Below are 27,360 nucleotides of genomic sequence, written 5' to 3'. Positions count from 1 at the left end.
GAACCTCTCATACATGTCCGGAAACTTATAACAATAAAATCCGGTTTAATCCTTGCGAACATTGCAAGCATCAACCCCCTTTCAACCAAGCTAAAGGGGAAAAATTTTGTCCACCGATGTCGTAGGCATCATGACATTTCTAAGAAAAACAAAGGTAAAGAAAGGAAAAAATCAACTCTAATATACAACTAATTTGACCACCAAAACGTACAGAAAACACTATCACGGCCAGAACCGTTCAATCTCATGCGATGAGACATCTCGAACGTCAACCCGATCCCACCGTCCACCCGACCAAACGAAGCGTTTGACTTGCATCAGACCCGTCCGTTAGAGTGGACCTCAAGGCCCCACAGGTACAGTAATCGCTCATCTGGAACTCGACGGGCCGACGCAACACCGAGAGATTTCTCACACCAAATCCTTGACGCGCATTTCTGTCTCCAAAGAGCACATCATCTGCCCACGCCACGGCGCTGTTCGAAGCCTCCTCTTTCTCTCTCTTCTCCTCTCTATCTCTCTCAAAATCTCAATCGCGTCCAAACATCACCGCCGACGAAGGTAGAATCTCGCACCTCGCCACCTTTCTTTAGATCTTTTTGAGAAAGAAGAAAGAGAAATGTTTAATTTGATTTTGAATTTTTGGTCGTTTACCTATTTTCCCGTTGATTATTTGAAATTTCTTGTCAAGATCTTAGATTGATGAATGCCGTTGGTTTTAGAGTTGGGTCTTGCCCCACTTAGATATACGGTTCTCGATTTTTTTGGTGGGCAAGAATGTTAATATGCTTCAACCAGTTGGTTTTGTGTGCGGTTGTGCAATCTGTTCATAGCGATAAGTTTTGGGTTGGATGCGTTTATCGATTTTTTCCCTTTTCTTGGTTTAATTTGGTGATCGCCTTCTTTATTTGGACGTTTTTAGTTGGGATTGTTGAGGAACGCGGGCCGTTTGTCCTTTTCTTTTTTGTGGTAAAGGCCGTTTGTCTTTAATCTGTACAGATATCAAGATTACAATCAGGGAAGCTGGGATAGAATTGATGTAATTTTCATATGATATCTGTTCAAAACTAAGAAATGTGATGCCATTTGTTTCCTGACCAAATGGACCTGCGTGCTTGGAATTCTTGGAATAATGTGTCCAGAAATTTATGGAACCATATCTTGTCATTTTTCTTTTCAAGAACTCGTTCATGATCTGCATTTTTTTTTTTTTGTTGGGTAGAATTTAATATCAAGAACTAGAAAACATTGGGTTTAATAGTTAATTCATGATTATTCTTTTTGTTGATGCTTATTGTAATTCTGAATGATATTAAACTACTCAAAGAGTCATTGGATTTTTCATTTCATGGTCTTTAGTTTTTCTTCTCAAACTGGAACTTTCAACTGGGAACCAACATAATTGGATGATTAAAGCTTTTAAACTTTCACAGGTTATCACATAATTTTCTTTTGTGGTTCCCATATTGTTTATTAAGAATACTTTTCTCTGCTTTCCCCTTCTTTTTCCTTTGTTGCATGATTGCCCTTTTATAAGTCGTCAGTTGATTTGGTGGAACTGATAATGCTCTTGTTGAAAACGTTGTCATTCCACCAGCTTTCCTGAAAATATGCAATAGACAATCTCACAAGGAATTTCCTAGTTATTTTATTTTTATACTGTAAATTGGTGATGGAACATAACTTGTAATCTCAAGGACCCATCTTCTTTGATCTCCTTGTAAACAATATTCATGGAATTCAAACCCCCAATGGTTAAGGTGCAGCATGGACTGTAGTTAGATATGTAGAAAATAGTCTATTACTTCCAGTCTTCTATTTTTGTTCCTTCTTTGGCCGGCAATACAATTTTTGTTCTTATGTCCATTCAAGCCAACATCCAGAAGTCTAGTATGAAAGGTATTGATTTTATGTCCCATGTCTCCTCATTGAAAGCATGTCAAATTCCATGCTTTTGTCCTCACATTGCTTGACCCTCCTCCAAATTGTTTTACTTGCTTTTCTAGCATTAATTAGAGGCATCAAGTAGTACCATATAGGAGCTTGCACAACCCTGTAACTTCTTAATTTGCAGCAATACAGCAATAAACATGATCCCTGATCTTGTTTGAATATCTACCAAATGAATGCTAAAAAGTGAAGAAAATCTCTCTTTGCAGTTTTTGATCCATGTATATGGATTGGAGTTTTTCATCATGTACTCAACATCTGAACAGCAGATCACCTTTGCAACAGTGGAACTTTGTGAATCTAGGTTGTTATTAATTGGTAGAAAGATCCTCTGATTCATGCACTTGCTTGCATTCTGAATGCTACTCTACCACATTCGTGCATTCCACTTTTTAGCTTTCTTGTAGCAGGTTGCATCATCAACTCGAGCAATAGTTGCCCTGTGTACTACTGTCTCCAAGAGAACCAATCTAAGAAAAAGTGGGGACACATCTTCCATGGAATTTGATAATTACAAGTTCAATTCATTTTAATCTGCATCTAACATTAATTTATGTATTGCAGATTTCAATTAACCACTACGAAGTTCTTAGTGATGTCATAAGGATTTCCAAGGATATGCTCTGTTGCTCCAAATGTATGAAATGTGCATACTGACTTTACCTTCAAAACCAATATTTTGCTGTTCATGGTCATCAAAGCACCTTCATTGCTGTCCCCGCAAACAGACAACAGTATGAAGTGAAAACCAGCCTCTATTGGTTATGAATTTAAGAACAACTTATTGATGTCATGACTTAATTCTGCCAGGTTCTGTCCTTAGGTTGAAATATCTTTATGTTCCTGTTAATCTGATTTTGACTGATCAAGTGGAACATTAAGCAATAGAGTTCTTTTTCTATCTAACTTCAACAAAAAGGATGCACTTTTTGATTTATACATGTTGGATTCAATGGGTGAGATTTTTCTTTTATCATCGGAGGGAGGATTGATTGAGCCATCCATCTATTCATGCTGGTTTGTTTCTGCATTTTTTGTTCATAGTGCAGTCAAGATGTTGAACTCTCTCACCATGCTTCTTATGACAATTTGTTTAGCCACTATGTTAAAGAGCATGCTAAGTGCTTGCAATTATTGATCTTGTTTCTTAGATGCACTAATGTAGAATGATTGGGTTTCATATTCATGCTAATTGACAATTTGGTTTCTCAAGAGTTTTGGTGAAAAACTACAAAATATCTTAGCTATCACAAAAGGTTTTCTCTGCAAAGAAAAGGGATAAGTAGGAACAAAGAAAAATGTAAGGAAAAGCTTAAGACAGAATATATCTGCATTATTGTGCATTTGATCTCTGTGATCTCTTAATATATAGTATTAGATTCTGTGCACATACCGATAGACCACCCCCTAGAATGTCTCTTCCTGTAAGTTTGATGGTAGGGAGCTTCGCAATAACCTATAAGACAGATAAAAGTAGGAGTTGATACCCTAGCCACTCTTAGGGGCCCTCAATATTCACATAAGTGGCCAATCACTTTGCTTTGCCTTACTAAGTGGGCAATCCATCACTTCACTCCTGGAATTTTGAACCAGATTACCTCCCATGGTTTTCTAATCAACTATAATTCTATTCCTCCAACAAAACTAGATCATGATGTGTAATAATCGTGATGTAACCCCTTAAAATGAAAAAAAAACTTTCTTCAGACCCATCTTAACCTAGAAGCTTTAGCCAAATAGCTAACATGCTAGAAAAAAAAAATCATGTAGTACATGCTTGAAGAATGTCATTTATCTGAGTGAACATGTATACATACTCCATAATCATGTACTACATACTTCATAATCAGATATATGTATACATACATGTACTACATACTCCATAATCATGTAGTACATACTCCATACATGTACTACATGCATACATACTCCATAATCAGGCTTAATTTGCTTTTGCATTTTGAGAAATTTTGTCATCTGAATTTTTATATGATAAAGGGACTCTTGAAAATTAAAAAAAAAAAATCCTAAGTCTGGAATGTACTTTCTTCCTGTTGATCTGGTCTGAATTGATTGACAAGGTTTGTTTACAACCTCTTCCTAGTGACATCACTCTTTTCTGAACTGATTGAGGGATTAGATTGATAAGGAAGGAACTGAAGCCTGCTTGGCTGACACCTTTGCAGCTGCCAAATGCTGGTCCCTTTGGTTAAAAAGAATAGAGGATTCTTTTCTAGATGTGAAGAACAAGTTCATGACACTATCACTTTCCTATTAAAAGACTGCTCTTGTTTATCTTCCCCTTGTAGATTGGAAGAAATTGTGGTGTTTTTTCGGTGGCTACTCGTAGCCTACTTGTGTTGCTTTCTTCATTTTGCTTTCTTCCCTTTCTTTCCACCATTTTCTTTTTCAGTTTTTCTTTTCTTTCTCTCTTCTATCTTGCTTTTCTTTATTGTACTCTGTATCTTTTCATTGTCTTAATGAATGTGATTAGGGGTTCCTAATCTTTCCTCAAAAAAAGAAAAAGAGAAAAAAATTTAAAACCTATGCATGATCTGGCAGTGTTTTCTGTGACAAGTTGTGGAAAAGAAGGGTAGAGGTCATTGAGTTTTGACACACCTACACATCGAGATGGATGGAGGAGAGAGAGTGGTGGGGTGGTTGATAGGTAGGAAATCAAGATGCACTCATCCTTATAATGTTGTTGCTTTTTTTCATGTGAAGATTAGAAATGGGAGAGGTATTTAGGCAAGTAGTGGAGAGATATGGAGTGCAAGGCAGAACATGGTTGGACAAAATGATAGAGCATTATAAATAGGGGTGTCTCTCATTAAGAAAATAGCTTTGAATCTCATATTTTAGCTGTTGGGTTGATTTTTCAATGTACAAGATTAGCATAATTGGGTAGATGAGTTTGATTGCATCATGGTGTAGTAGACATTAAATAGATAAGATATTTCTTGTCCTGAAATGAATCCAGTTATGTCAAGTAATAAGTGGATCAAGAATTGCCACCCCTTGTGATCGATATTTTCTTGGTCCTTTTTGTTTCTCGATATTGTGCCTTTCTATGATGATGAATGTTGGTTGATCATTATTTATAAAATATACGATACTATTTTTTGCAATTTTTTCATCATATCTGTTGTTTGGTTTAAGCTTCCTTCCTTGTAAATAAGAAAGGCATTATACTTGTTTTTAGAAGGATTTGTATTTATTTCAGTTCTAAGTTATTTCCTGTTTTGCAAGGTGTAATCACCTAATTATGTTACTCTGTTGTCAATCTATCAAATGATAAATATATCATGACATATCAGAAAATAATTCATTGATCTAATTAGACCTTTAGATTTTCTCCTCAATAACTGCTTAAAGTTTTCTAGTTTAGTAAATCCATCATGTCAGTTTTCACATTAGCAATTCGTGAAATTTTGTTTCATTTATTGGCATGACAAAAGTTTAAAATTACAGATAACTGGCATTAAACAGTGGCTCATATGTGCATATGTACATCAATAAATATATTTGGAGTGACTACTTGTATCTTAATGAAAGTGAGCAGTCCCTCCTCTCAAATCTTGTAATGTGTAATGATTGAATTTGAATATGAGACTTGGATTTCCCTTAGCATCAGTCACTTGGGGAAAAGTAATTGCCTTTAGCCTCTCCCAACCTTCATCCCCTCTGTCCTTTGCCACCTTTCATCTCCTCTCCTTTCCTCTTTACCAACATCCATACTTTGCAGCTCTCTGTTGCTATTCTCTCTCATCAGGAGATTTGAACAGGGTAGCCAGAAAATTCGGTCGTTGTGGGCGGACTCTATTATGGATTTCTGACCACATTCTCCATAGGGCCCTCTTCTCTCTTCCTTCTCCGAGCTCGGGTTATGGAAACATCGACATCGGTTGGTTAGAAAAGAAGGATTCAAGCAGCGGTAAGAGCGGTAAGAAAGTCCTGTCTTAGAATAGTGAAAAACAAGTCCTCCTGCCCTCGAACGAGAAAGAGGAACTTACTTCTCTTCTATTTTTTTCTTTATTCCTTATTAGTTGCCTAGTTCTGAGACAAGATATGCTTCTCTTGTATAGCCTATTAAAGATAGGGCTTTCAAATTAAGCTAGCCCAAAAGCAAGATCAAGAAGGGTTAGTTTCATTTCCCACTTTCTCTTTAACTGAGGAATATACCTTTGATAACAAACCTATAAAGTCCAAACCCGGCCTAAGACTGGAGCAAGAAGCAAGCAAACCAGGGTCGATGCTCATTTTGCTGTATTTATTATTGGTCTGCACTCTAGCTAACTCGAATGGAAATGATCGTAGAGGTAGTAGCAAGAGAGGCCAGGCCGGGAGGCGTGAGTCAGAAGCTTCGATGAATGGAGACTCAAACCGTGAACCAAGACTCTTGAGGAAGCCTACTACGCGCCAGTCCCTATCTTTTGTTCTTCTAGTCGTGCTCAGCTCGACCTTTTCCACTCAGAAGAGTGTGATGTAGCTGACTGGATGTTGGGCATGGGTTGCATTTGACGCCCAGTACCCATAGGTGCTATATTGGATTTGAATTAGATTTCGGATCAATCTATATTGATTAACTGCCTCCATTATGTTGTTGCTAGCAAATACCGCTGTTTTTAGTTTTGGATCTTCCAAATCATTCCCGCAGTAGATCCGGACCGATTTTTTTCTGATCCAGAGTCCGGCTTAATGGACGAGTCCAGAAAGCAACAGGATAAATGGAAAAACAAGGGACGGGAACAAACCTTTGGAAAGGGTGGACAATTAGCTAGAGCAGCAGGTGCTGTAGCGAAACTAATTGCAAAAGAGGGTAAATCGGCCACATTAAGTTTTTCCTCCCCGGAGGGGCATGAAATTTATATCAAGTGGATTGAATGAAAGAACGTTTTGAGAATGCGCATTAGCAAACCTCGGCTTTCGTTAATGACCCAAGGCTGATCCCTCCTTTGATGATATTCTCTCGCTAGGGCTAAGCCCCACGTCATTAGCGTAGCGGTTTTCTATGCCGAGACCTGCTTCTTCGGTCTGCGTTTTAGGCCTTTCATTCCGCAGGAAAGCATTGTTGAGTCCCCGCCCTTTCCGAAAAGCCGATAAAAAACGACGTTCCAGAGGCATCTTCCATTCATTTCGATTTTGGTGCAGAAGATAGGTGAGGAGGTAGGGGATTGTGACAAGCCAGAAGGTGTAAAGTAGGAAAAATAAGTCTAAAATATGTTAGTCTAGCCTTTGAAGGGTACAAAGTTAGCAAAGTTGCATGACTGAAGTATGGCAGTTTTAAAAAGTGGTATGAGTGGTTAATCCTCTACAATTTAGAGGACAATGTTCCACGAAAATATTTTGCTCCCTATGTTTGTGGATGTGAATTGATGTATTCATGTCTATGTTTGTATGTCGGAATAGGTAGATAGAAGGCTAGATGGGTGGCTATTTCTTATGCCAATTCTTTAGATAGCTATCTTTTTCTTAGGATAAGTTACCATCTTGAATATTAACATATATTTACAGAATGTGTTATGTCTATTTTCTAAAAGTATTAGAATATCAAGCAAATTCTTTAGTTGCTCAAACAAAACATATGGTTGGGGGAAATCTTTATCAATCATAATAGTAAGAACCACTTAGATTAACCATAGCATGTCCTGCATGGATGACTAATCAGGCATGCTGACTGGTAAGAAGAGTTCAATGATCTTGCTTTATGCAAAAAACATAAAAAAATGGTGTTTAGTTTATTCTTAGGGTTTTAATTATTATATAATAGGATGCTATATGGGTGATTAAGCTTAAAATCTTGAGCTGACCACAAATGTTTGAATCATCCAAACAGCGGCACATCATTCTGTATTTACTAGGCTTGTAAACAGGTCAATTTCAACTCAGGTTGGGGTTAACCAAATCTGACATGAGAGCTAAATACCTGACTTGAGAACTTGGTAAGTCAGGCTAAACATGCAGGGAAACACAAACCTGGTCAATATCTAGGTACCTGACATCCTAATGTTAGTTTCCCAATCTTCTATTTGGGAGGATGAATAACTGAGATCAGCATTAGGATTTACGTGCCATGGTGGCAGTACGTGTGGGGGAGATGGTCTGGTGAGAAAGGGGTTAATGGTGTGAAAGAGGCATGGAGGTGACTGTTAGGTTTACATGAGGCTGTGGCCATAACGGCAGAATTGGGTGTTGGGGAGGGTGTGGGTGGATGAGAGATGGGGATAGTGGGGCTTAGAGAGAATGGGTGGGGCAATAAGGTTGGGGATGAGGTGGTGGGGTGCTGGTGGCTGAGGCGATGATTTGCATGGTTTGGATGTGTAGAGAAATTCGGGAAAGGGTGGAGTGTCACTGAACAGTAAGAGTGAGGATGAGGAACAGTGGAAGGTTATGGAGAGAGGAGAATGAAAAGAGCATATTTCACTATTAATGTGAGTCATTGGTTTGGCAAGTAGGAGCTGGAGGCAAATAGAACGAGGTGCCAAATTGGGCTAAGGGACAAAGGTGGAATTTGGCTCTGAGATAGGACATTAGATATAATATCATAATATTATTTAACAATCTATATAATATCATTATATTATATAAAACCTATTGTTTGTGGATAATGTTTGGGTTGGGTTGACGCAAACCAAGGTTGTCTTGAATAGTAAGTTGGATAATTTGGTTAGGTGAATGTTTGGCTATTTGAGTAGAATTTGTAACCCATACTCTGCCTAATCAAGTCAATTTGGATTTGACTCTATTCAATAAACTGACTTGTTGACAAGACTACTGTTGACTAATGTAAGTTATAACATATTTTGTTAAATCAAAACCATTTATTACATACCAGTACAAGATGATACATCTACCATGCAATAACCCCAAACATACTGAACCTCAATGGATCCTTGGTTCCATAAATTGTTATAAGGAAGTTAAACATACTTGACTTTTGATTGATGCAACTTAGGACAAGTAATCAGCCAGTCAAAAAGTCTAGTAGGTTCTTTTGGCAATATTTGTATGCTTAAATCCATAAAAAGCATATTGTTTCTCATGGAATGAAAGACATATCTCTCAGTTGAAATTGTTTAAACTAGTTCAAAACTCAATGAATCTTGAGACTTGATGGTGAACTAAAACCAGGTTTGAACTGGTTTAAAGAAGAATAGCCTAGAACCCATTTATTGTTTTTTCTCAATATATGACCTATGCACATAATGTGTGATTTAGCATCTTTTGGACATTATATAATGATTTGGTTTTTATCATCTGAGGGTTGAGATCTATTAAAATTGTAATATTAATACCATAGAAGGGATCTCATTATAGTTTGTGGACTAAAGTTGTGTCCTATGTCGTTGATGTCATTACTAATTATGGCTTATCCTAAATGATTAGGATATTGATAAGCTTGGGCAAGTCAAATGATGCTTTTAATGATCAAGTGTCTACTCTTTATTATACCACCATCCATGTTAATCTAGATTTTTAGAAAATATGTTTCATAAAATCTTTGCCTATAATGTTAATATGGTGAACAATTCTTTAGTAGCGCTTGTATCAGGGCATTGACATACTACCTTAACCAACTAATTGCATCACATGCAACCATTAGGTTTTAGGTCATTTTTCTGTTCATGTTAAGACAAATATATTTGTTCCTTCAACTAATAGGATGATTGTAAAGATGTTTTATGCATAAGGCTGGTTACTTTCATAAGATCTTGAAAATGCAATTAGTAGAAAAGTCTAATAAGGGCTTTATGAAACTATATTTTGTTTCTTTATTTGCCTAAAAGAAATAAATTTGATTTATATGGAGCTGTAGCGATGGTTCCTTTCATGACCCTCACAAATTATAAACTCAAAACAGAATAGTTTCAAACAAGGTTTTAAATATCGGTATTGGATCCCATGCCATTTTTCCATGAGATAGTATGGTATCAGATTATCAGTACCGATGGTATGTACTGAAACTGAAAGCTTATGGTACTACCAGGATACACCAGTACGTACCAGTAGAGAGTGGTATGACTGGTATGTGCTAGTATGACTTTCAGCATCCTGGCACCTGATCATTGCCGGTTTCACACTGGAAGGGTGCAGTATGACTTGTACTTACATATAAAGCATAAGCAATGAATCATGTAGAGGTTCAATTAGAACTTGATGACAATTAGGAGCTAATACACATAATGCCAGCTATTTGGCAATCACTGTAAAAATCCTTTATGACCATTCATCTCAATCAACTTAAGTTCTTGTTATTGTAAACCTTTCCAAATTGTTCTTTTGTTTTCTTTCCTGTACATACGTCAACATGTATTTAAATTCTTTTTTTTTGACAACATCTTTATGTCACTGTTTCAAATGGTTATCCCCCCTCATCATTCTTTGTAGATGCAATTCTGCATTTAGTCTAGCCTCTATCTCAAGTTTGTAATCTTTGTTACTCTGACTTCACATTCATGCACCTTTTGGCCCAGTAATATGATCTTTATGACCAAGGTTCCTTGCCTCGGTACCAAACCCCATATCGGTACTATCTTATTATAGTGTCGGTATGCAGTCGGTACGAGACGACGAGACATATTGAGTATTGGTATGGTACAAGACTGTGTACTGGTTCGGTGCCACTATGGTATGGACCAATGCAGCAAACCTTGCTTATGACATTGCTACTCTCCATTGTTATCTTGTACATCTAGTAGGTGCTATCCAAATAAGACAATTTTGTGTCTCCTAAAGAACATCTCTCTAATTTTTCCCACTTCAATTCTATTGAGAAGAAAAATTCTTCAATTATCCTCCCATTGTTTAAAATAGTGATCCAACATTGAATCAAACACTCCAATGGCCTAACTGCTGATTTTAACATACCTAATTGGCTAATTCCATGTATGCCCTTGCTCAGAGTGCATTCCATTCACTTTGTGTTGGCCTGAAGTTTCTCAAACATGCACATCCAAAGCTTTTATTCCAGAACTTATTAGTTACAGAACCAATTTGTATCTTTCTATTTCTGTAATAATATTTCTCTGGTATTAACTTTTGGACAATATTCTGCTTTAGCAGCTATTATCAGGTCTTTATCTTGAACAAAAAAGAAGCAATTCTTCCATTATGAGTTAGTGTGATGGATCAAGTCATGATTAGCTGAAATTTGAGTCTTAATATGTTAACCCTTGAAGAATTGCTGACATATTCTTGGCTAAGGTGGCTTTCATGAAGGGAGGCTGCTGCTTTAGAAGTCGATTGGGAGTAGGGAAATCTTATTGCTGTAGTTTAATATCAAACAACCAGCAAGCGATCCTTAAGGATCTTCTAGATTGACAGAGTTTAAAGATGGAAAAAGACAAGCATGTTGATCCTTCTTTGAGTTTGCATGCTTAGCTTATGGTTATTGAATTCGATATGTCATATGTGACATACCATTTCTCGATCAAAAGTTAAAGCTATGCCTTGAAATAGTACATTCGAGAGAAATTTGTTAGAGTTTGATTGGTTTTAGGTAATCACAATTTATGATGATGCATTGATGGGCATGTTGCTTTTATCATAAGAGAACTACATCAGATGACTTTGCTGGTTTGTTTGCTTATTCCAGAAACCTAAACAAACTCTTACTGTTTGTCACTCCTTTTTTCCTAGAATATCATGGCTTATGCAGCTACTATCTTTTAGAATATAAATGATTTTGTTCTCTAGGACATGATATCATTATCTAGAGCAAGATTTACTGTCTTGGTATTGGATCTTGTATTGGTAATATCTTGGTACAATGTCGGTACATCCGGTAAGGGGATCAGTTCGGCATATCGGCACTTGGTATGGTCCTTGTACCATGTGTTTGTTTGGTGCCAGTATGGTATGGTATGCCTGGTATGCATCAGAAATCGGCTAGTATGGCATCCCATGGCTAGATGTTCTAGTTGAATTTGGAAACGAGAGGTTTCTTAGTCAATATTTTCATATCCGAATCTATCCAAATATGGATAGAAATTTGAGCATCCGATTAATATTCATATTTGTATCCATATCCATAAAAAAAATTGATATGGATAAACAACTATCCAATCCATATCCAAATTTTTGATTCTCCCCATAATCATATTTAATTTTATATAGCACTCATTAACTTTTAAGGGACACATACAACCATATTAACATGCTCCTAACTTGATTTATCATCTATTCAGTAATATGTTTGGTTCGGTCATAAAGTTTAATTATTTGATTTATATCCATATTTATATTCATACTTCCAGTATTTGATTTGTATCCGTATCCATTTAGAACAAATATGGATATGAATTAGTGCATGCGACTAATATCCATATCCCTATTTGTATTCATCAAAACAAACAAATATGGATATGGATATATTGGTATCCGGTCCACATCCGATCCGATTTCAGCCCTCCCATGAATAGAAGATTCATAATGGCCTCAACGAAGTGAGTCTTATACCCTCAGTTCAAGGTTTCCTCTCTATTTTACTTGAACATCAGTTCCTAGCATGGCTAAGCCTTTGCAAATACAAAGATACTTCCTACTTTATTTGTAAGACTTTCCCAATGCGCAAGTAGTAAATGCCTGAGATCCATCTTATATGGTTTTTCATCCCTATATCCCCTATTATTGCACATAAAACTGTCCTTTATGGTACTAATTTTTTTGGCTTTTGTTTTAGTTTTATCACACATCCACCTTAATATCCTTATATTTGGTAAACTTATGCTATGACTCCTTGACCATTTTTACTTCCTAACATATTGCTCTAGCCAAGTTTGGTTCTTTAATTCTTCTTAAAAAAAAAAAAAAAAACAAAGGTTCTTTAAGTGTTTTGTAGCATTAGGTTCTGTTATATGATACATGTATTGATATTGCTACTCACATACCTTGCTTTTGTTCTAACAGGTACATTTTTGTTTATGTTTACGTACTTCTGATTTGTAGATTCAATCAAAAAAAGATAGAACTACTAGTTTGGGGGGTCCTCGTTCTACCTTCATCCTTGGCTGCTCTCACATTTTTATAGAGTAATGTTCTTTATTTTGGTTTGGCTAGTACTTGGGCCTTTATTTCCCAAAACTTGTTCCATAATTCCAATTAGTTTTTCATGGGCACAAATAATACAGTAAAACCTAGATGTATATTCAAGTATCATACTTGGGAAGAGGAAAAAGAAAATATACAAGGATACATAAGAGAAGATATAATTTTAACGAAAAGTATGTATTTATACATGTAAATATCATTTGTTTGAAACATTTAAAAAAAAAAATGATATTGTTTGTTAAGGTCCTTTAATATACATGTTTTTCATACAAAGTTCCCAATTGACTTAAAGAATATAAGCAAAATAATATTTTTCAAAGTTATTTCATTACCAATGTCATTGACCAATTCTTTAAAAAGAGCAAACACTGTTTTGTAATTTCTAAGTGGACAGTCAAGCTCATTGTTGAAAGACTCCAACTCGCAACCAATCTTTAAAGCTGTAAGTTGAGTACTTCAAGAGTCTAACACATCCAATTTGGATACACATCCCAAATGAATTTTTGGATTTGCATGCAGGTGTTAGGGTAACATAGATTCTAACTATTAGCTTGTCCCCAATCATGTGTTATTAAAACAGAATATCCTCTAAAAGTAATATACGCCAAGGGTGTTTCTATTGTATACTAGATTGGTTGTGCCGGTACCGGAGCCCATATTGGTGTGCTAGTGGCATGGTTCAGTGTCCCATCTGTCATTCTGTGTCAGGCCTGAACCAACACTATAGAGAGAGAATTAGAGAGAGGAAGAGAGAGAGAGAGCTCGGGGAGTCCATTGGGCCCTTGGATGACCGGAGTGGGGAAGAAGAAGAATCGAGAGAGGAAGGGGGGAGAGAGAGGGGCCAGTGGTGGCCGTCGAAGGGCCACGGATGGTCGGACCTCTCTCCCTGATTTCTTGCATATCGAAATAGGGGCGCTTGCTCTTGTTTCGACCAAGAAGTTTTATTTTTGATCGAAACAGGATTGCCAATCTTCATTATGAGTCGGCAAACAAATATTAAATTTTTCGATTGAAATAGGGGGTGAGCACTCCTATTTCGATTTGTAGGAAGTCAAGGAGGGAGGTCCAGCCATCTACGATCCTTTGATGGCTATGCTGGCCTCCCTGTCCTCTCCCTCTCCTTTCCTCCCTCCCTCTTTATTCCTCTTTTCGGAGGGTGGAGCTCGGGCAGCCTCGATGGCCCTCTGACAGCCTCCTCGCCCTTTCCCTCCCCCCCCACCTCTCTCTTTTCCTCTCTTTCCTTCTCTCTCTCCCATCCTTGTTGGTGTCTCATTTTGCAAGCCGGAACGATCTCGATTGGCCGTTGGTATGGTTTGGTATGTCTCAAGTTGGGCGGTTCCATTGGGTTCAATGAACCATGATTGTATATGATGTAGCTCCGATTAGATGACTAGATCTACTCGATGAAAATTGTTGATTCTTCATTTGAAGATTTTTTTTTGTGGTTTCCCTTTCTCCCCTATGAATGACTTCACTATTTAAATTTTGCTAGCAGTTTCATGTACAAGTATGGATTGGATATACCTGAATAACTCTAATTAGTTAGCAAGGAATTGAATTGGGCTTTTTATTCTGCCTAAACATAAAACTGGATCTAACTACAAGCTAAATTTAAAGGTTGTAACTAGTTCATTGTTATAGTGTTACTGGATTGTTTTGTTAGCTTGATGAGATGAAGCTATTGGGAGTTCTGTGCACCATGGTTGTCTATTTTAAACAGGCCGTTGGGAATCATACACAAGATCAATAATTTTTTACTTATTTCTTTAATTTGTTTAAGATAATTTGATTTGGTCTATCAAAGTTAAAGATTTGGATTGTTTTTAGGTCTATGTTCTAGTAAAATTCTATGGTAGCAAAGAGCTATGCTGCTATGCAATTCCTTATATCAAGGTCAACACATCCTAATGGGAGTGTTATTCTTTCATGAACTCCAATTTGATGTTTTTAATTTTGAGGGAGAACAATCATCAAATGATGTTCACATGAATAATGAGGTTGTTCAAGGTGCAACCATGAAGTTTCTTTCTTCCTTCCTCGGGGCCTCTATTCAGAATAATGGGAGCAAGATAAATTAGTAGGGCATAAAGTGGAAGCCATGTATTGCCAATCACAAGAAAAAGGTTATGCTAATTTGCATCGAATGTTTGTCTAGATTATGATCAGTTATCATTTCCAGCTGCTCTTCCTATCTGCAGTCTTATGTAAGATGATTTTGGTTCATATCCATGCAACCATGACAGATTCATGTGAAATGGGGTGGCAGTTGTAGTCTCTGTTGGAGTCTTAGTTTTTTTCTGTAGGACTTGAAGTGTTAGTTTGACATCTAGTATGAATCATGTTAGATAAAATTGCTTACAATATTCACAATTATCTAGTGGAAGCAAGTTGTATCTAATAGAAAGTTTTAAGTGTAGATGTGACAGTTAGTGCATGTCAATGATTGAGATTTGAATGACATACCTGGTTTAATATTGTGATGCTAGTTTCAGTTAGCACAGGTCAACTATTAACATTGTGTGACAGTTACTGCACACATTGTACATGTAACAATTACTCTGTTCAGGCTAATGACAATTGAAAGTCAAGATATTACTAGTTTTATACAATTGGTTGATTGTCAAATAGTTTGTATTGACATAATAAAAGAGAAAAAAACAAATCAAATTTAGAATAGCTTTTATGAGTAAAATTCTTTTAATCTGATATTAAACAATTTGATGATTATATAAATTGCATAAAATTTCCTATTTTGACCAATTCGAATAATGCTTTCAATATGCAACATATTGCATAAATACTGTGCTAGCTTCATGAGTATTCTCCTGCACTCCTCTAGGATGGGAGGAAGCCTGGCAGAATTTAAAGGGGGGATCAAGCCCTGGTCACTGATATCCAACAGCCAGCAACTTTACCAACTCTACCAGCTGGCACCCTGAGTATTGTTTTGCAATTCGAGTAGATTGTATTTTTCAGGCTAATTGAGGCTAATGCAAGTTTAAACATGCCTTAAATGCTCATCTCTGATCAGGTTTACATGAGCAATTTTCTATATTCTGTTTTTGGGGATTTGAGAAACAGCATTATGTAGTATTTCTGATGCTTCAGTTTTCAATTTGTTGCTTGTTTTAGATAATTGGAATTTTTTTGGTAGGAGTCTGGCCTAGGTAGTTCCCAGTATGCCCTTGTGAAACTTTACCTTTATTTTAAAACTATGAACTCACTTTTTGCAAATGCCTATAACTTATGCTTAATCCAACAGAAAGAATGCCCTTGATGGGCTTCTTGTGCAGAACTAAGCATTGCACCCTATAGGTTAACAAGAATTGGAAGACTGCAACTTGATGTTTTTCGTTGGGAGATAAGGAAAGATCGTCAAAGCCTTGTTATGGGAGGATCTAAAATGCATATGATCCTATATAAGTTTTGGCTATGGCAGGTCCACCTTTGTGTGAGGCAAACGGGAGTGGATTTGTATTGGAGTCGGTTTTTTTTGCTTTCCTTTCTTGATTTCTGTTGTTGTTCTCTTTGTAAGGTTGGAGACCAGTCTTTCTGAGTATAAAGAATGACTACTGCTCTTTCTTGTTTTATCTGTCTTTACATTGATGAGCAATAACTGATCTTTCAGGTTGTGCACTTTGGAAAGACGAACTTATCATGATGCATCATCTGAATGATTAGGGCATTATGTCTCGCCTGATTGATGGTCTCCCTGATGAAGTTGCCATCCAGTGCCTTGCACGTGTGCCTTTCTGCTTCCATTCCACGCTACAGCTAGTTTGTCGCTCGTGGAAAGCTACCCTTCGTAGCCCCGAGCTCTTTAAGGCTCGCTGTGAGGTCAGTGCTTCAGAAGAACTGCTTTGTGTCTTGGCATTTGAGCCTGAAAACATCTGGCAGCTCTATGATCCTATTAGAGACTGTTGGATGACTCTTCCTGTCATGCCATCAGAAATCAGGCATCTTGCTCGTTTTGGTGTGGCCTCTGTTGCTGGGAAGCTCTTTGTGATTGGTGGTGGCAGTGACGATGTCGACCCATTGACTGGAGACCATGATGGGATCTTTGCCAGCAATGAAGTTTGGTCCTATGACCCGCTCCGTCGTGAATGGACACAACGGGCTCCAATGCTCGTACACCGTGCCATGTTTGCATGTTGCACATTGAATGGTAAGATCATTGTAGCAGGTGGCTTCACAAATTGCAGGAAATCGATATCGAAGGCTGAGATTTATGATCCTGAGGCAGATGTATGGGAACCCCTTCCAGATCTCCGCCATACCCATACCTCTGCTTGCTCTGGGGTTGTTATTGGAGGGAAGATGCATGTCTTGCACAAAGGGCTATCAACTGTTCAGATATTGGAGGATGATGGGCAGCAATGGGCTGTCGAGGATTATGGTTGGCTCCAGGGTCCAATGGCAGTGGTCCATGGGGAGCTGTATGTGTTGAGCAACAGCTGCATTTCGAAGCAGCCAGCAGAGAATGTGCCTGATGAGGTGGTATCATCTGCATCAGAGTTCCAGAGCCGGATTGGGTTTGGTATGATTGGAGTGGGAGATGACATTTATGTCATTGGTGGAGTGATTGGACCTGGCCCAAGGAATCAATGTATCAAGCAGCTGTCTGATGTAGATGTTCTTAATGTGAGGAGTGAGAGGCCAAACTGGCGCCCGGTGTCACCCATGACCCATTGCTGTGGGAGCATTCTGGGGTGTGCTTTGCTGAGGATTTAGATTCTGCATGGTGGGATTCTTATTGGTGAGAGGTGCTTCTCTTTTATTTGAGGATGAGAAGACAGGGAGCTTATTATTTGTTAGAGATTGTCCTTCTTATTTCTCCGGGCTCCTTTGTTTCCATGTTGTATTATTGTAATAGCTTTGAGAGGAGCTGTTTTAGCGTTAAAAGGGATGGAAAGCTAGGGCCATGCAGGCCCAATGAGACAGGTGATCTGTTATTGTGGCGCATTGTGAATCATCATATACACCTCTATTGTTGGGTATACAACAAACTATAAGCTTTGACTGCAAGAACTAATGGAAAGGTTTGTGCCTTTATTTTCATCTGTCTGTGATGCAACCTTGTGAGCATTCTGTTGGAAAAATGGACTTGTTTATCCCTCTGTTATTTTGAAGTAAGTCTGGTTGTCTAGACCGGTAGTTTTAGGGATTATGGGTTCTTTGAAATGCCCAAGTGGATGCTATATTTTCCAAAATTAACTCCTGCTGATCATATCTTCTAATTTGAGAACATGAACAGAACATTGGGTTGGCTGAGCAGATATGCATGGATGACTTGTCCCATAGTTTTTTTTTTTTTGGGTAAAGGACTTGTCCCATTTGTAAGCATTTGTTTCTTGCAACGTTTTTAGATTGCAAAGATAGTCTGACATTTTTTAGTAATCTCCTCGGGTGAGGCAATTTGTTCTAGTAATCTTCTCAGGTGGATATATGGAGTCATGTTCATCAGTAGATTTAGATATCTGAGTTCAGAGAGAGAGAGAGAGAGAGGAACAAGAAAAGATTATGTCAGTTTTTAATAGTTTGCGAAGGTTTCACAATAATGTTAAAACGAATCATAAAGAAATAGATTATTTCTTTATATTTTATTCATGTAACAGTAATTTGTTTCTGTGGTCTAGGCCAACTCATCTTTGTTGAAGTTTAGATGGAGTACAACAAACCTTTAAGGGCAGGTTTGGGTAATACAGTAAGATTAAGCTGGATTTTCTATTGGATTTGTGGATTAGGTAGTTTGTTTCCTATTGGATTCGTGGACTTTTTATGGTTAGCCAGAAATGTGGTGGAGAAACCAACAAGGTCAGGTGCAGTGAGGGTACATCGAATGGTTTAGTAGTGCAAGGGAAAGGACAAATGCTGGTGATTGAAGGATTGATGAAATGATTCTGGGACTTACTCAAGAAGTTTAGTCAAAAGTTATTATTTAGCTTTTTGGGCATATATTAAAATTCCAAGATCTATCCAACACACAGTCAATCTGGAATTAAATATACACCTGCACAACCTGTACATACTTGTAGACACCTGGAGAATCCTCCTCTAAATCTGGTGGTTGGAATTCAATAAGGATCATGCTCCTAAATTAGAAGCTCCACAATTTTGATGGATCTTCATCTTACAAAACCTCCTCTTACTTTAATTGATCCTACATTGGTCAAATCTCACTTTATCCTGCTCCTAATTGATCAATTCTATACTTAATTGAACCTAGTTACACCCATCTATATCATTGGCCCTTCCCCAAATTTCAAACTCTCATTCATGCATCTTGATATAATTCCTACCATCTTATTCTACTCCAAATATAACTCATGCTCCTTTCTACTCGTTCTATACTCAAGTGACCAACTTTGAGTTTAGGTGAACAATTCCTTGCTAGTTTCTCCAAATTAATCTGAATAAACTAACTGAAGTTTACCTGATCTAGCTCAACTCATTAACCCTATCCAAGTTTCTCCTAATTCTTCTTCAATTCCACCTTCACTTCACCCTAATTAATCCAATTAGGATTAATAAGTCAAGCCAAGTTGTGGAAACTTGAGTTGACATTTTAGAGCTCAAAAGTGAAGGGGAGGTGGAATTGAACTTAAATTGATTCACTTTTAAGCTTAAGTTTGATGTTTTTTGAAACTGTGCAAAGAGGGAGCTCATTTTGGGTTAAAAATCGAACCTTAACCCTGATAGCCTATATATCCTAGTTAACATTTAAGAGACATCTTGACTCCCCCGAACAAAAATCATTGCCAAAGTATCCAAAAATCACTTATTCAAAATAAAAGGGTGAGAATACCATGTATATTTCATATTTTTGGGCTCTAAATCTAACTGCCCTTCCAATTCAAAGAAAAGAAGTAGGCCTGGCCATTAGATCCACAAGAGGAAATTGTATCCATTGCATTAAGGCTCTCTCTTTCATTCAATCATTAGATGCCACTTGGCATCCTCTCAATCCTTCTCCAATTCAGAAAAAAATTAAAACTCCACCATGGATCTTTTTATTCTCCAACTATAGATAGCCTCTAGAAGGAGAGAATTGGATGCATCTTCCCAGCCATTTCTCTCCATTTTGGAACCCTCTCTTAGTTCTTATTTCCCCCTGTAGTTTTAGCTTAGGTTTCTTTAACTCCTCCATCTTACCCTCTTCTCCTAGCTTAATTCCTTTAGATGTAGATCCCCTTAATCTAAAGAGAAACCATATCTAAGATTCAAGGAGACTAAAGGCATGGAGGAGATCCCAAATTCTTGCTGATGTACTTTAGACAAGCCTCTTTTCCTCTTAATTTCTTTTACTTTACCTTTGCTTTGATTCACATAATGATGATGCTAGCTTTGTAATTTGCCCTTGACCAATAAAAAATCTTCCTCTTTGATGACATTCGGGTTTGCTTTTTTGTTCTTTTTGCTAATTTAGTCTAATTCTTGTATCCTTACTTATTAACTCATAAATCTTTGAGTTCTTTTTGGTTTTTTTTTAAACCTGGATGGGCGAATGGGTCCAGCTCCTCTTGATTGCACCCCCTACAAAGTCCTTTTTCATCATTGAAGCCTTAATTCATATCGCCCAGGGTATATGAGAGGCCAGAATTCATAGTTTTTAGAACCCTTCGACCATGCATCTTTCCAACAAGTGCATCTGGTTTCGTGCCAAGTCCTTCTATAAAAGGAAGTATAGTCCCAAACCCTTATGCCTAAGGCTAAAGGGGTACCTAGCTCCTTAAGCCATCCATTATGGTACTTTAAAATCTTGTCCAGGCCAGAATCACTAATTTGCTTTCTTACCTTTGGATTTTCTAGCTTTTAAGTGATAAAGAACTAGTTATGACTCCATATCCACTTGGAATGTGGTTATGGTCCTCTTTAGGTTTGATCACAAGGTCCTCACATATTCTTGTTGTTGAAGCCCCTACCATCCTCATTATGCTAAAGGCCCAATCCCTAGTAGAGTCCAATAACAAACATCACATCAACCCATGCTTAGTCCCTAAAGGCTCATTCTATAGTATGCCGTGATCAAACATGAGTTAGGTTAGGTTTGCTCTGCTCTGATATTAGCTGTAAAGACTTAGAATCTTATCAAAAATTTAGCTAGAAGTTATTATTTAGATTTTTTTTCTCCAAAGTACTCAAAATGTAATCGGAGCATAATCCATGTAAGACCAAAAACATGTCTGCTCAAGTCTTTAAAAAACATGCAACAATGTTCACCATCGATAATTATTACTAATTGAGATGGAACTTGCTACTAAGATTGTTTAAATGGAACCTACAACCAAGAAAAATTAAGCTAAATATGGGAATAAAGATGATGTTGGGGATGGATGGCTCATGTTGAAGGTGAAGGATTGCAAATAAAAGTTGCTACCAAAAGAGGTGTTGCAGACAAGGACTCGATCCGTCACATGAGATATTATCTGTTCTGGTCTATGGGCCTCACGATTTTGCCCTTTAAAAGACGCCTTACATGAAAAAGATTTTTTTCTCCTTATAAACGCGAGTCCTCCTTGACTCACAACCGATGTGGGATTATTGGTACCCTCCACATTATTAGAACCATAACAGAGCCCTCCAGTCAAGAGAGATTTCGATGTGTACAGTCTGAAGAGCCCCACAGTCAGTCGAGGCAGATCTCAACCTCAGAAAATCAGGATGGACCTCGACCCCTACCCTCCACATTATTAGAACCACAACAGAGTCCTCCAGTCAAGGGGGACTCCGATGTATACAGTCCGAGGAGTCCCACAGTCAGCCGAGGTGGACCTCAGCCTCAGAAAATCAGGACGGACCTCGACCCCTATCTGACGCGTCATTATTGCAGATAAGGGTTCAGTCCGTCATATGAGGTATTGTCTGCTTTGATCCATAGGCCTCACGATTTTGCCCTTTAATAGGCGCCTCATGTGGAAAGAATTTTTTTCTTCTTATAAGCGCGAATCTCTTTTGACTCATAGCTGATGTGAAACTATTGATGCCCTCCATATTATTAGAACCACAGAAGGTAATATATAAAAAATGGAATAAGGACTTAATATATAAGTATGAAGCCTTTCTGACATATTCTTGGTTTTGTATATATATATATATTCCAGGATGCTAGAATTTGTGTGCCGCCAGTGATGTCTCAGTTTTTGAGAAAATCTGAAGTGTGCTTTGTGTGCACGGTGCAATGCCAGAGTAGTATACATCACGCCTTCTTGCAATATTTTTAGAGTATTTTTTTCTTTGTTTTGAGGAGGCTGTTGCATTTGACATAGGGTATAGAGGTGAAAGTGTTGGGGTCTGCGGTTCTTCATGGGTTCTTTTTCATGTGAAGTGGTGGCCGATTTTTGTTTATTGATTGATCATAATATAGCATGGGCTGTTGGTGGATGGATTTGCGGTGCTTGGGCACATAGTAGACAATAATATATAAAAAAATAATATTATAATAATAATATGATTAATAATATATTATAATATAATAATATCATGAATATTATAAAATAATATGATCTCACATTTCTGCCAACTTTTTTGATTGCTGCCAACTTTTCCGATTGGACTCAGAGGCATTTTTATCTTCAAATTCTATACCAATGTTACTCACCTGGAGTGATCTTGGAAACTTGTCCTCAAAAATAGGTTTAACATCATTAGGTTAGATGGTGATTTTAAAAATAAAGATGATTTGGAATCACTAGGATGCAATCAAATACATAGATCATGTCATGTCCATCTATATTACCATTGATCTTGAGCTTATCACTTTTTATACAATGCCACCTTAGGGTGGCAATTAGTGACCTAAATGGGATCACTATGGTGATCTTAGATCATTGGTGATCCTTGTTCTTGGATAATCTAATCTCCAACGATCTAAGATCATCATATTTAGTATAGTATATTCTAATACTAAAGATCCTGAAGTATCCATGATTATTTCGTTTGATATGCTATAGGAACTTAAAATCACTATAGGAACTTAAAATCACTGACGATGTAATATCAAAACTATCCCTAATATACTTCATATATTTTGCAACTATTAAATAGAATTCTCAAATAAATTATAAGAATATACACATAAGTGACTAATGATAAGTCTATGCAATTGAGGATAAATTATAAAATCTTCTTAAGGTTAGATCGAAATTACATTTACATCCAATAATTTATAAAACCTACACATACACCTTTTATATTTATTTTAAGCCTGCAGTTTAACCCTACGTTAGGCAGACCGTTAATACTAGTTAGGATCTAAATGCTACATAATAAAAATTTTATGAAATGATGGAAATGACCTTCAACAAGAAATGAGCAAGATGAAGCGGAAACCTCTCCTCATGTAAGAACCGGTCTCTTCTCCTTTGTACTTAACTCCATTCTTCTCCTTGTGCAATGATGACCTCCTACTTCGGTATACCTCTACTCTCCAGCTCTCCTCTTCCACATGGACTAGTAGTACCTCTTCGACTCAAGTAATGTGATCCATGGTTGGCTGCAGGGCAGCCAAACTTCGCATCCCATCCATCTGATCACCACCATTATACGCTTCAATTTTTGTGCAACATTTCCTCCATCCACTCCTTCAAAATGGGGATGCAGATCAACATGAAGAAGAAGGTGAGGTAGTGGAACAAGAAGAGGAAGAAGAAGAATAGAAGTAGAAGAAGATGAGATAGAAAAGAAGGGATGTCAGGAACAAGTAAAAGAATAATTCAAGAGATCATTCAACCTGGTTTTCTTTCTAGTTCACTCACTATTCAATGGGTTGTCATATTTGCTCATGGTTTTCCGCCTACTTCACCAACTATTCAATGGTTTCTTGTTCGGCTGTACATTCTTGGGCTAATGGGTTATCATTGCATAATTCTCCACACAGTCTCATTTTGTTCAGAGAAGATCCAATTGCAGTACTATGCTTGTATATCTTCAATGTGAAATGCTTATGATCTCAAGACTGCTGCTGCTTATCTTTCTATTACTGCTGCTATCCTATGTCATGGATCCAAACTGGCTTTGGTGTAGCAAATCTTCTGCGAACTGAAATTGGAGCATCTCTATCTTTGTTCCCCTCAATATTAAATTTCAGAATCTTTATATCAAAAAAAGAAATTCAGAATCTATTATGTTTTGCATTGTATCTGTATTTCATGCTTTGTTCAAGATAGTTTGGAAGATCTCTTCAATGTGCTTATTGTCTTTTATCCCAATATTTGGTGTTTGCTTTGGTCACACCCATTGGCTTCTATTCTGCATATCAAGCTTTAGCTTCTACTTTGTTATCATCTTTTTCAGAACAATGTATATGGGGAAGGGCTTATTTGGAGCCAAATGTTTGTGTATCTCTCATGTGCTACTAGTACGAACTCATGGCTGATCATAGGAATGTTTGGATTCTTGGATCTACTATATATTCTGGTTTGGTTCTTCATTCTCATTGTTCGTGTTGTTACTTTCTGGATTCCCAGTCAAGGTTCGCTTTTCTTTGCTAGTTGCCACAATAGTTTGTGGGTTAACGTGGGCATCATCCAGTCAATACAACATATGTCTTCGTGCTTTATTCACTACTATATCTTGGACTTCAGTGGTTATTGCTGATAACAATGGTTGGATCTCTTCTTTCAAGGCACTAATATGTTACTCTTCATCAAGCCCCAAGTAGTACTTATTTTACATTTCCTTGTCAACATCAGTGTTGCATGTTTGTTTTGTCTACTTCTCTCTCAACTTTTTGTTATTTTTCCCACAAGTGCTTGGATCCCGACAAAGACGCAGCCGTGCTCCTCGGAGATGACTATACGGACACGGTCCTCCCCTGCTTTCTCCTGCCCACTAGAGATTGCTGGTCGGGGCTTTGGAGGAATTGGTGTCTTCGCTGCCCTCCATGTTCATTTGATCACTGTTGCTACTTGGATGGATAAATGTCAAGTCATCAAGAATGATTGAGGGGGCCGGAGAAGATGCCGCTGGCAATGCAATTGGCGAGGAGGCCTAACTTGAAGCCACACTCGGCGACAAGGGGGCCAGACATGAATTCCCGGTCGGAGGCAAGGGGATCAGACATGAATACATGGTCGGTGGTGAGGAGGCCATACATGAAGGTCTGATTGGAGGCAAAGGGCCTGGACATGAATCTGTGGTTGGCAGCGAGAGGACCAGAGAGGGGACTTGAGAAATGAGGGACATATGATAATTTGGTCTAAAAGGTGGCTAGGTTTGACCTCCTCATGCGACGATGATGACCTCCTGCTTTCTCCTCAAATCTTTCGTACTAGATTAATTACGGATGATAATTTGATCATTTCATATTTTTAAAATAATTTAAGTAGCATCATTACATCTCAAGCGTATTAGTGTAAGTTTTTCAAACTACTGTATGAATGTAATAAATGAAAATCTTAGAAGTATTTTTGTAATTTATCCAATAATTTATATATAAAATTATTTGGACAGATTAGTTATATTTTCATAGCAAAATTATTAATCCTGTAAAAATATATTATTTATTTTACTTATATTACATTATTATTTCATCCTAATATTATTTTAATTAAAAAACAAAGCAAATAGAAGTGTTGGTTCAAAAATCCGCTTACGCCGGAGAAGCTGGAGTCGCGGTCGCCGCCGGGACCTGCAAAAGAAGTCTAAACCGGAGGTGGGGTTGCTCCGGCAAGACCCTCCGACGCTCAAGTCAGTTCTCTGCCTCAACAAGAATGGAGTGCTCGAATGAAAATATTAGCAGAGTTTTTAGGTAAAAACGAGAGCTTATAGAAAAACGTATCTGGGGTTCCCCTTTTATAGACGGAGGGGGCAACAAATTGATAGCGATGCCTGTAACCGTCTGGTAGCGGGCCGCCCAGAGTCAGGAGGAATTTATTGCGGAGGGTAGTGGAGTGGGATCGTGGCTATCGCCGTGGCTCGTCACGTAGAATCAGTTACGGGGAGTGGAGCGGCGTCCGCTGTCGTGACTCGTCAGGGAGTGGAGCAGAATCGTGGCCGTTAATACAGCCTGCCAGGGAGTAATGGAGCTGCGTAGGGTCCGCCGCAGGGAGTGGAGCAGTGTTGTCCGTTACTGTGGCCTGCCAGGGAGTCCAGACTTGTCGGCTGAAGTTCGGTTGGAGTCGGTAGCGAGGTCCGGTACCCGTAGGAGTTTGGGCGAGGTCTTCCCGCAGTCGGAATAGAAGACAGAGTCTGGCTTCCGTAGGAGTCCGGACGAAGTCTACTTGCAGTTGGGGTCGTGGGCGGAGTCCGGCTCCCGTAGGAGTCCGGACGAAGTCTGTCTGCAGCCGTTGGAGTCGAGGACGGAGTCCGGCTTCCGTAGGAATCCGGACGGAGTCTTCCTGCAATTAAAATCAAAGGCGAAGTCTGGCTCCCATAGGAGTCCGGACAAGGCTTACCAATAGTTGAAGTTGAGGACGGAGCCCGGCTCCCGTAGGAGTCCGAGCAGAGTCTTCCTGCAATTAAAATCAAAGGCGAAGTCCGGCTCCCATAGGAGTCCGGACAAGGCTTACCAGCAGTTGAAGTTGAGGACGGAGCCCGGCTCCCATAGGAGTCCGGCGGAGTCTTCCTGCAATTAAAATCAAAGGCGAAGTCCGGCTCCCGTAGGAGTTCGGATAAGGCTTACCAGCAGTTGAAGTTGAGGACGGAGCCCGACTCCCGTAGGAGTCCGGATGGAGTCTTCCTGCAATTAAAATCAAAGACGAAGTCCGGCTCCCGTAGGAGTCCGGACAAGGCTTACCAGCAGTTGAAGTTGAGGACGGAGCCCGGCTCCCGTAGGAGTTCGGACGGAGTCTACTTGCAGTTGAAGTCGTGGGCGGAGCGATGGAAGTTCACCAATAGCAGTCGAAAGTCGGAAGAGACTTGCGAGGGTCAATCCTGTCAAGAACTTCGGCCGAGGGTATTTTATACCCAACACCAGTCCCCCTACTTTCAAGTTTGAATTTCGAATGAAGGAAGTACAGAGAGGTCGTCACAGCCGAAGTTCTCCCCCTGACGCCCGCACGCAACCGTCCTCAGATATGTTGGCATTTAATGCGCGCATGCCGGAGCCCTTTTTCTGATTAGGGCGACCCGAAGAGTCTTTTCGAAACTCCCACCGGGACATGATCCCAAACGTCGTGCCATGAAAGTTCGCGAACAATCAACCCCAGGTAGCGGTGAATGGGACACGCGGGACACGTGGTGAGCACCGGTTGGCCTAGGGACACTCGCCACCATAATTGCGTTAGGCTCCGTTGCCTATTTAAACCCCCCACCCTTCCTCGGGGAGCTTCACTTCGCCTGAGGGACGACATCTTCCTTTCGCCAGAGAGCTTAGCCACTCAGCCACTCCATTGGTGCCCCTTCCGACTCCGAGCGTCCTTT

At 38.6% G+C, this 27,360-nt stretch overlaps 1 protein-coding gene across 3 annotated transcripts; it reads left to right on the top strand.

The window, feature by feature from the left end:
• The first annotated feature begins 404 nt into the window (after positions 1-404).
• Positions 405-18,051, top strand: LOC105042311 (F-box/kelch-repeat protein SKIP30). 3 transcript variants are annotated; one of them, XM_029263716.2, is made up of 3 exons: positions 405-561; positions 15,839-15,938; positions 16,628-18,051. In XM_029263716.2, exon 3 carries the CDS (start codon positions 16,687-16,689, stop codon positions 17,728-17,730), a length of 1,044 nt encoding a protein of 347 aa, XP_029119549.1. In that variant the 5' UTR covers positions 405-561; positions 15,839-15,938; positions 16,628-16,686; the 3' UTR covers positions 17,731-18,051. The 3 variants fall into 3 exon arrangements, with proteins under 3 accessions (XP_029119549.1, XP_010917766.1, XP_073109704.1); XM_073253603.1 differs by lacking the exons at positions 405-561; positions 15,839-15,938 and adding exons at positions 2,198-2,430; positions 2,515-2,684; XM_010919464.4 differs by lacking the exon at positions 15,839-15,938.
• Positions 18,052-27,360: the final 9,309 nt, after the last annotated feature.

This window comes from Elaeis guineensis, chromosome 3, assembly GCF_000442705.2.
Source record: "Elaeis guineensis isolate ETL-2024a chromosome 3, EG11, whole genome shotgun sequence".
NCBI lineage: Eukaryota > Viridiplantae > Streptophyta > Magnoliopsida > Arecales > Arecaceae > Elaeis > Elaeis guineensis.
Note: the sequence above shows the minus strand (reverse complement) of the source record. Positions and strands in the feature narration are given on the sequence as shown.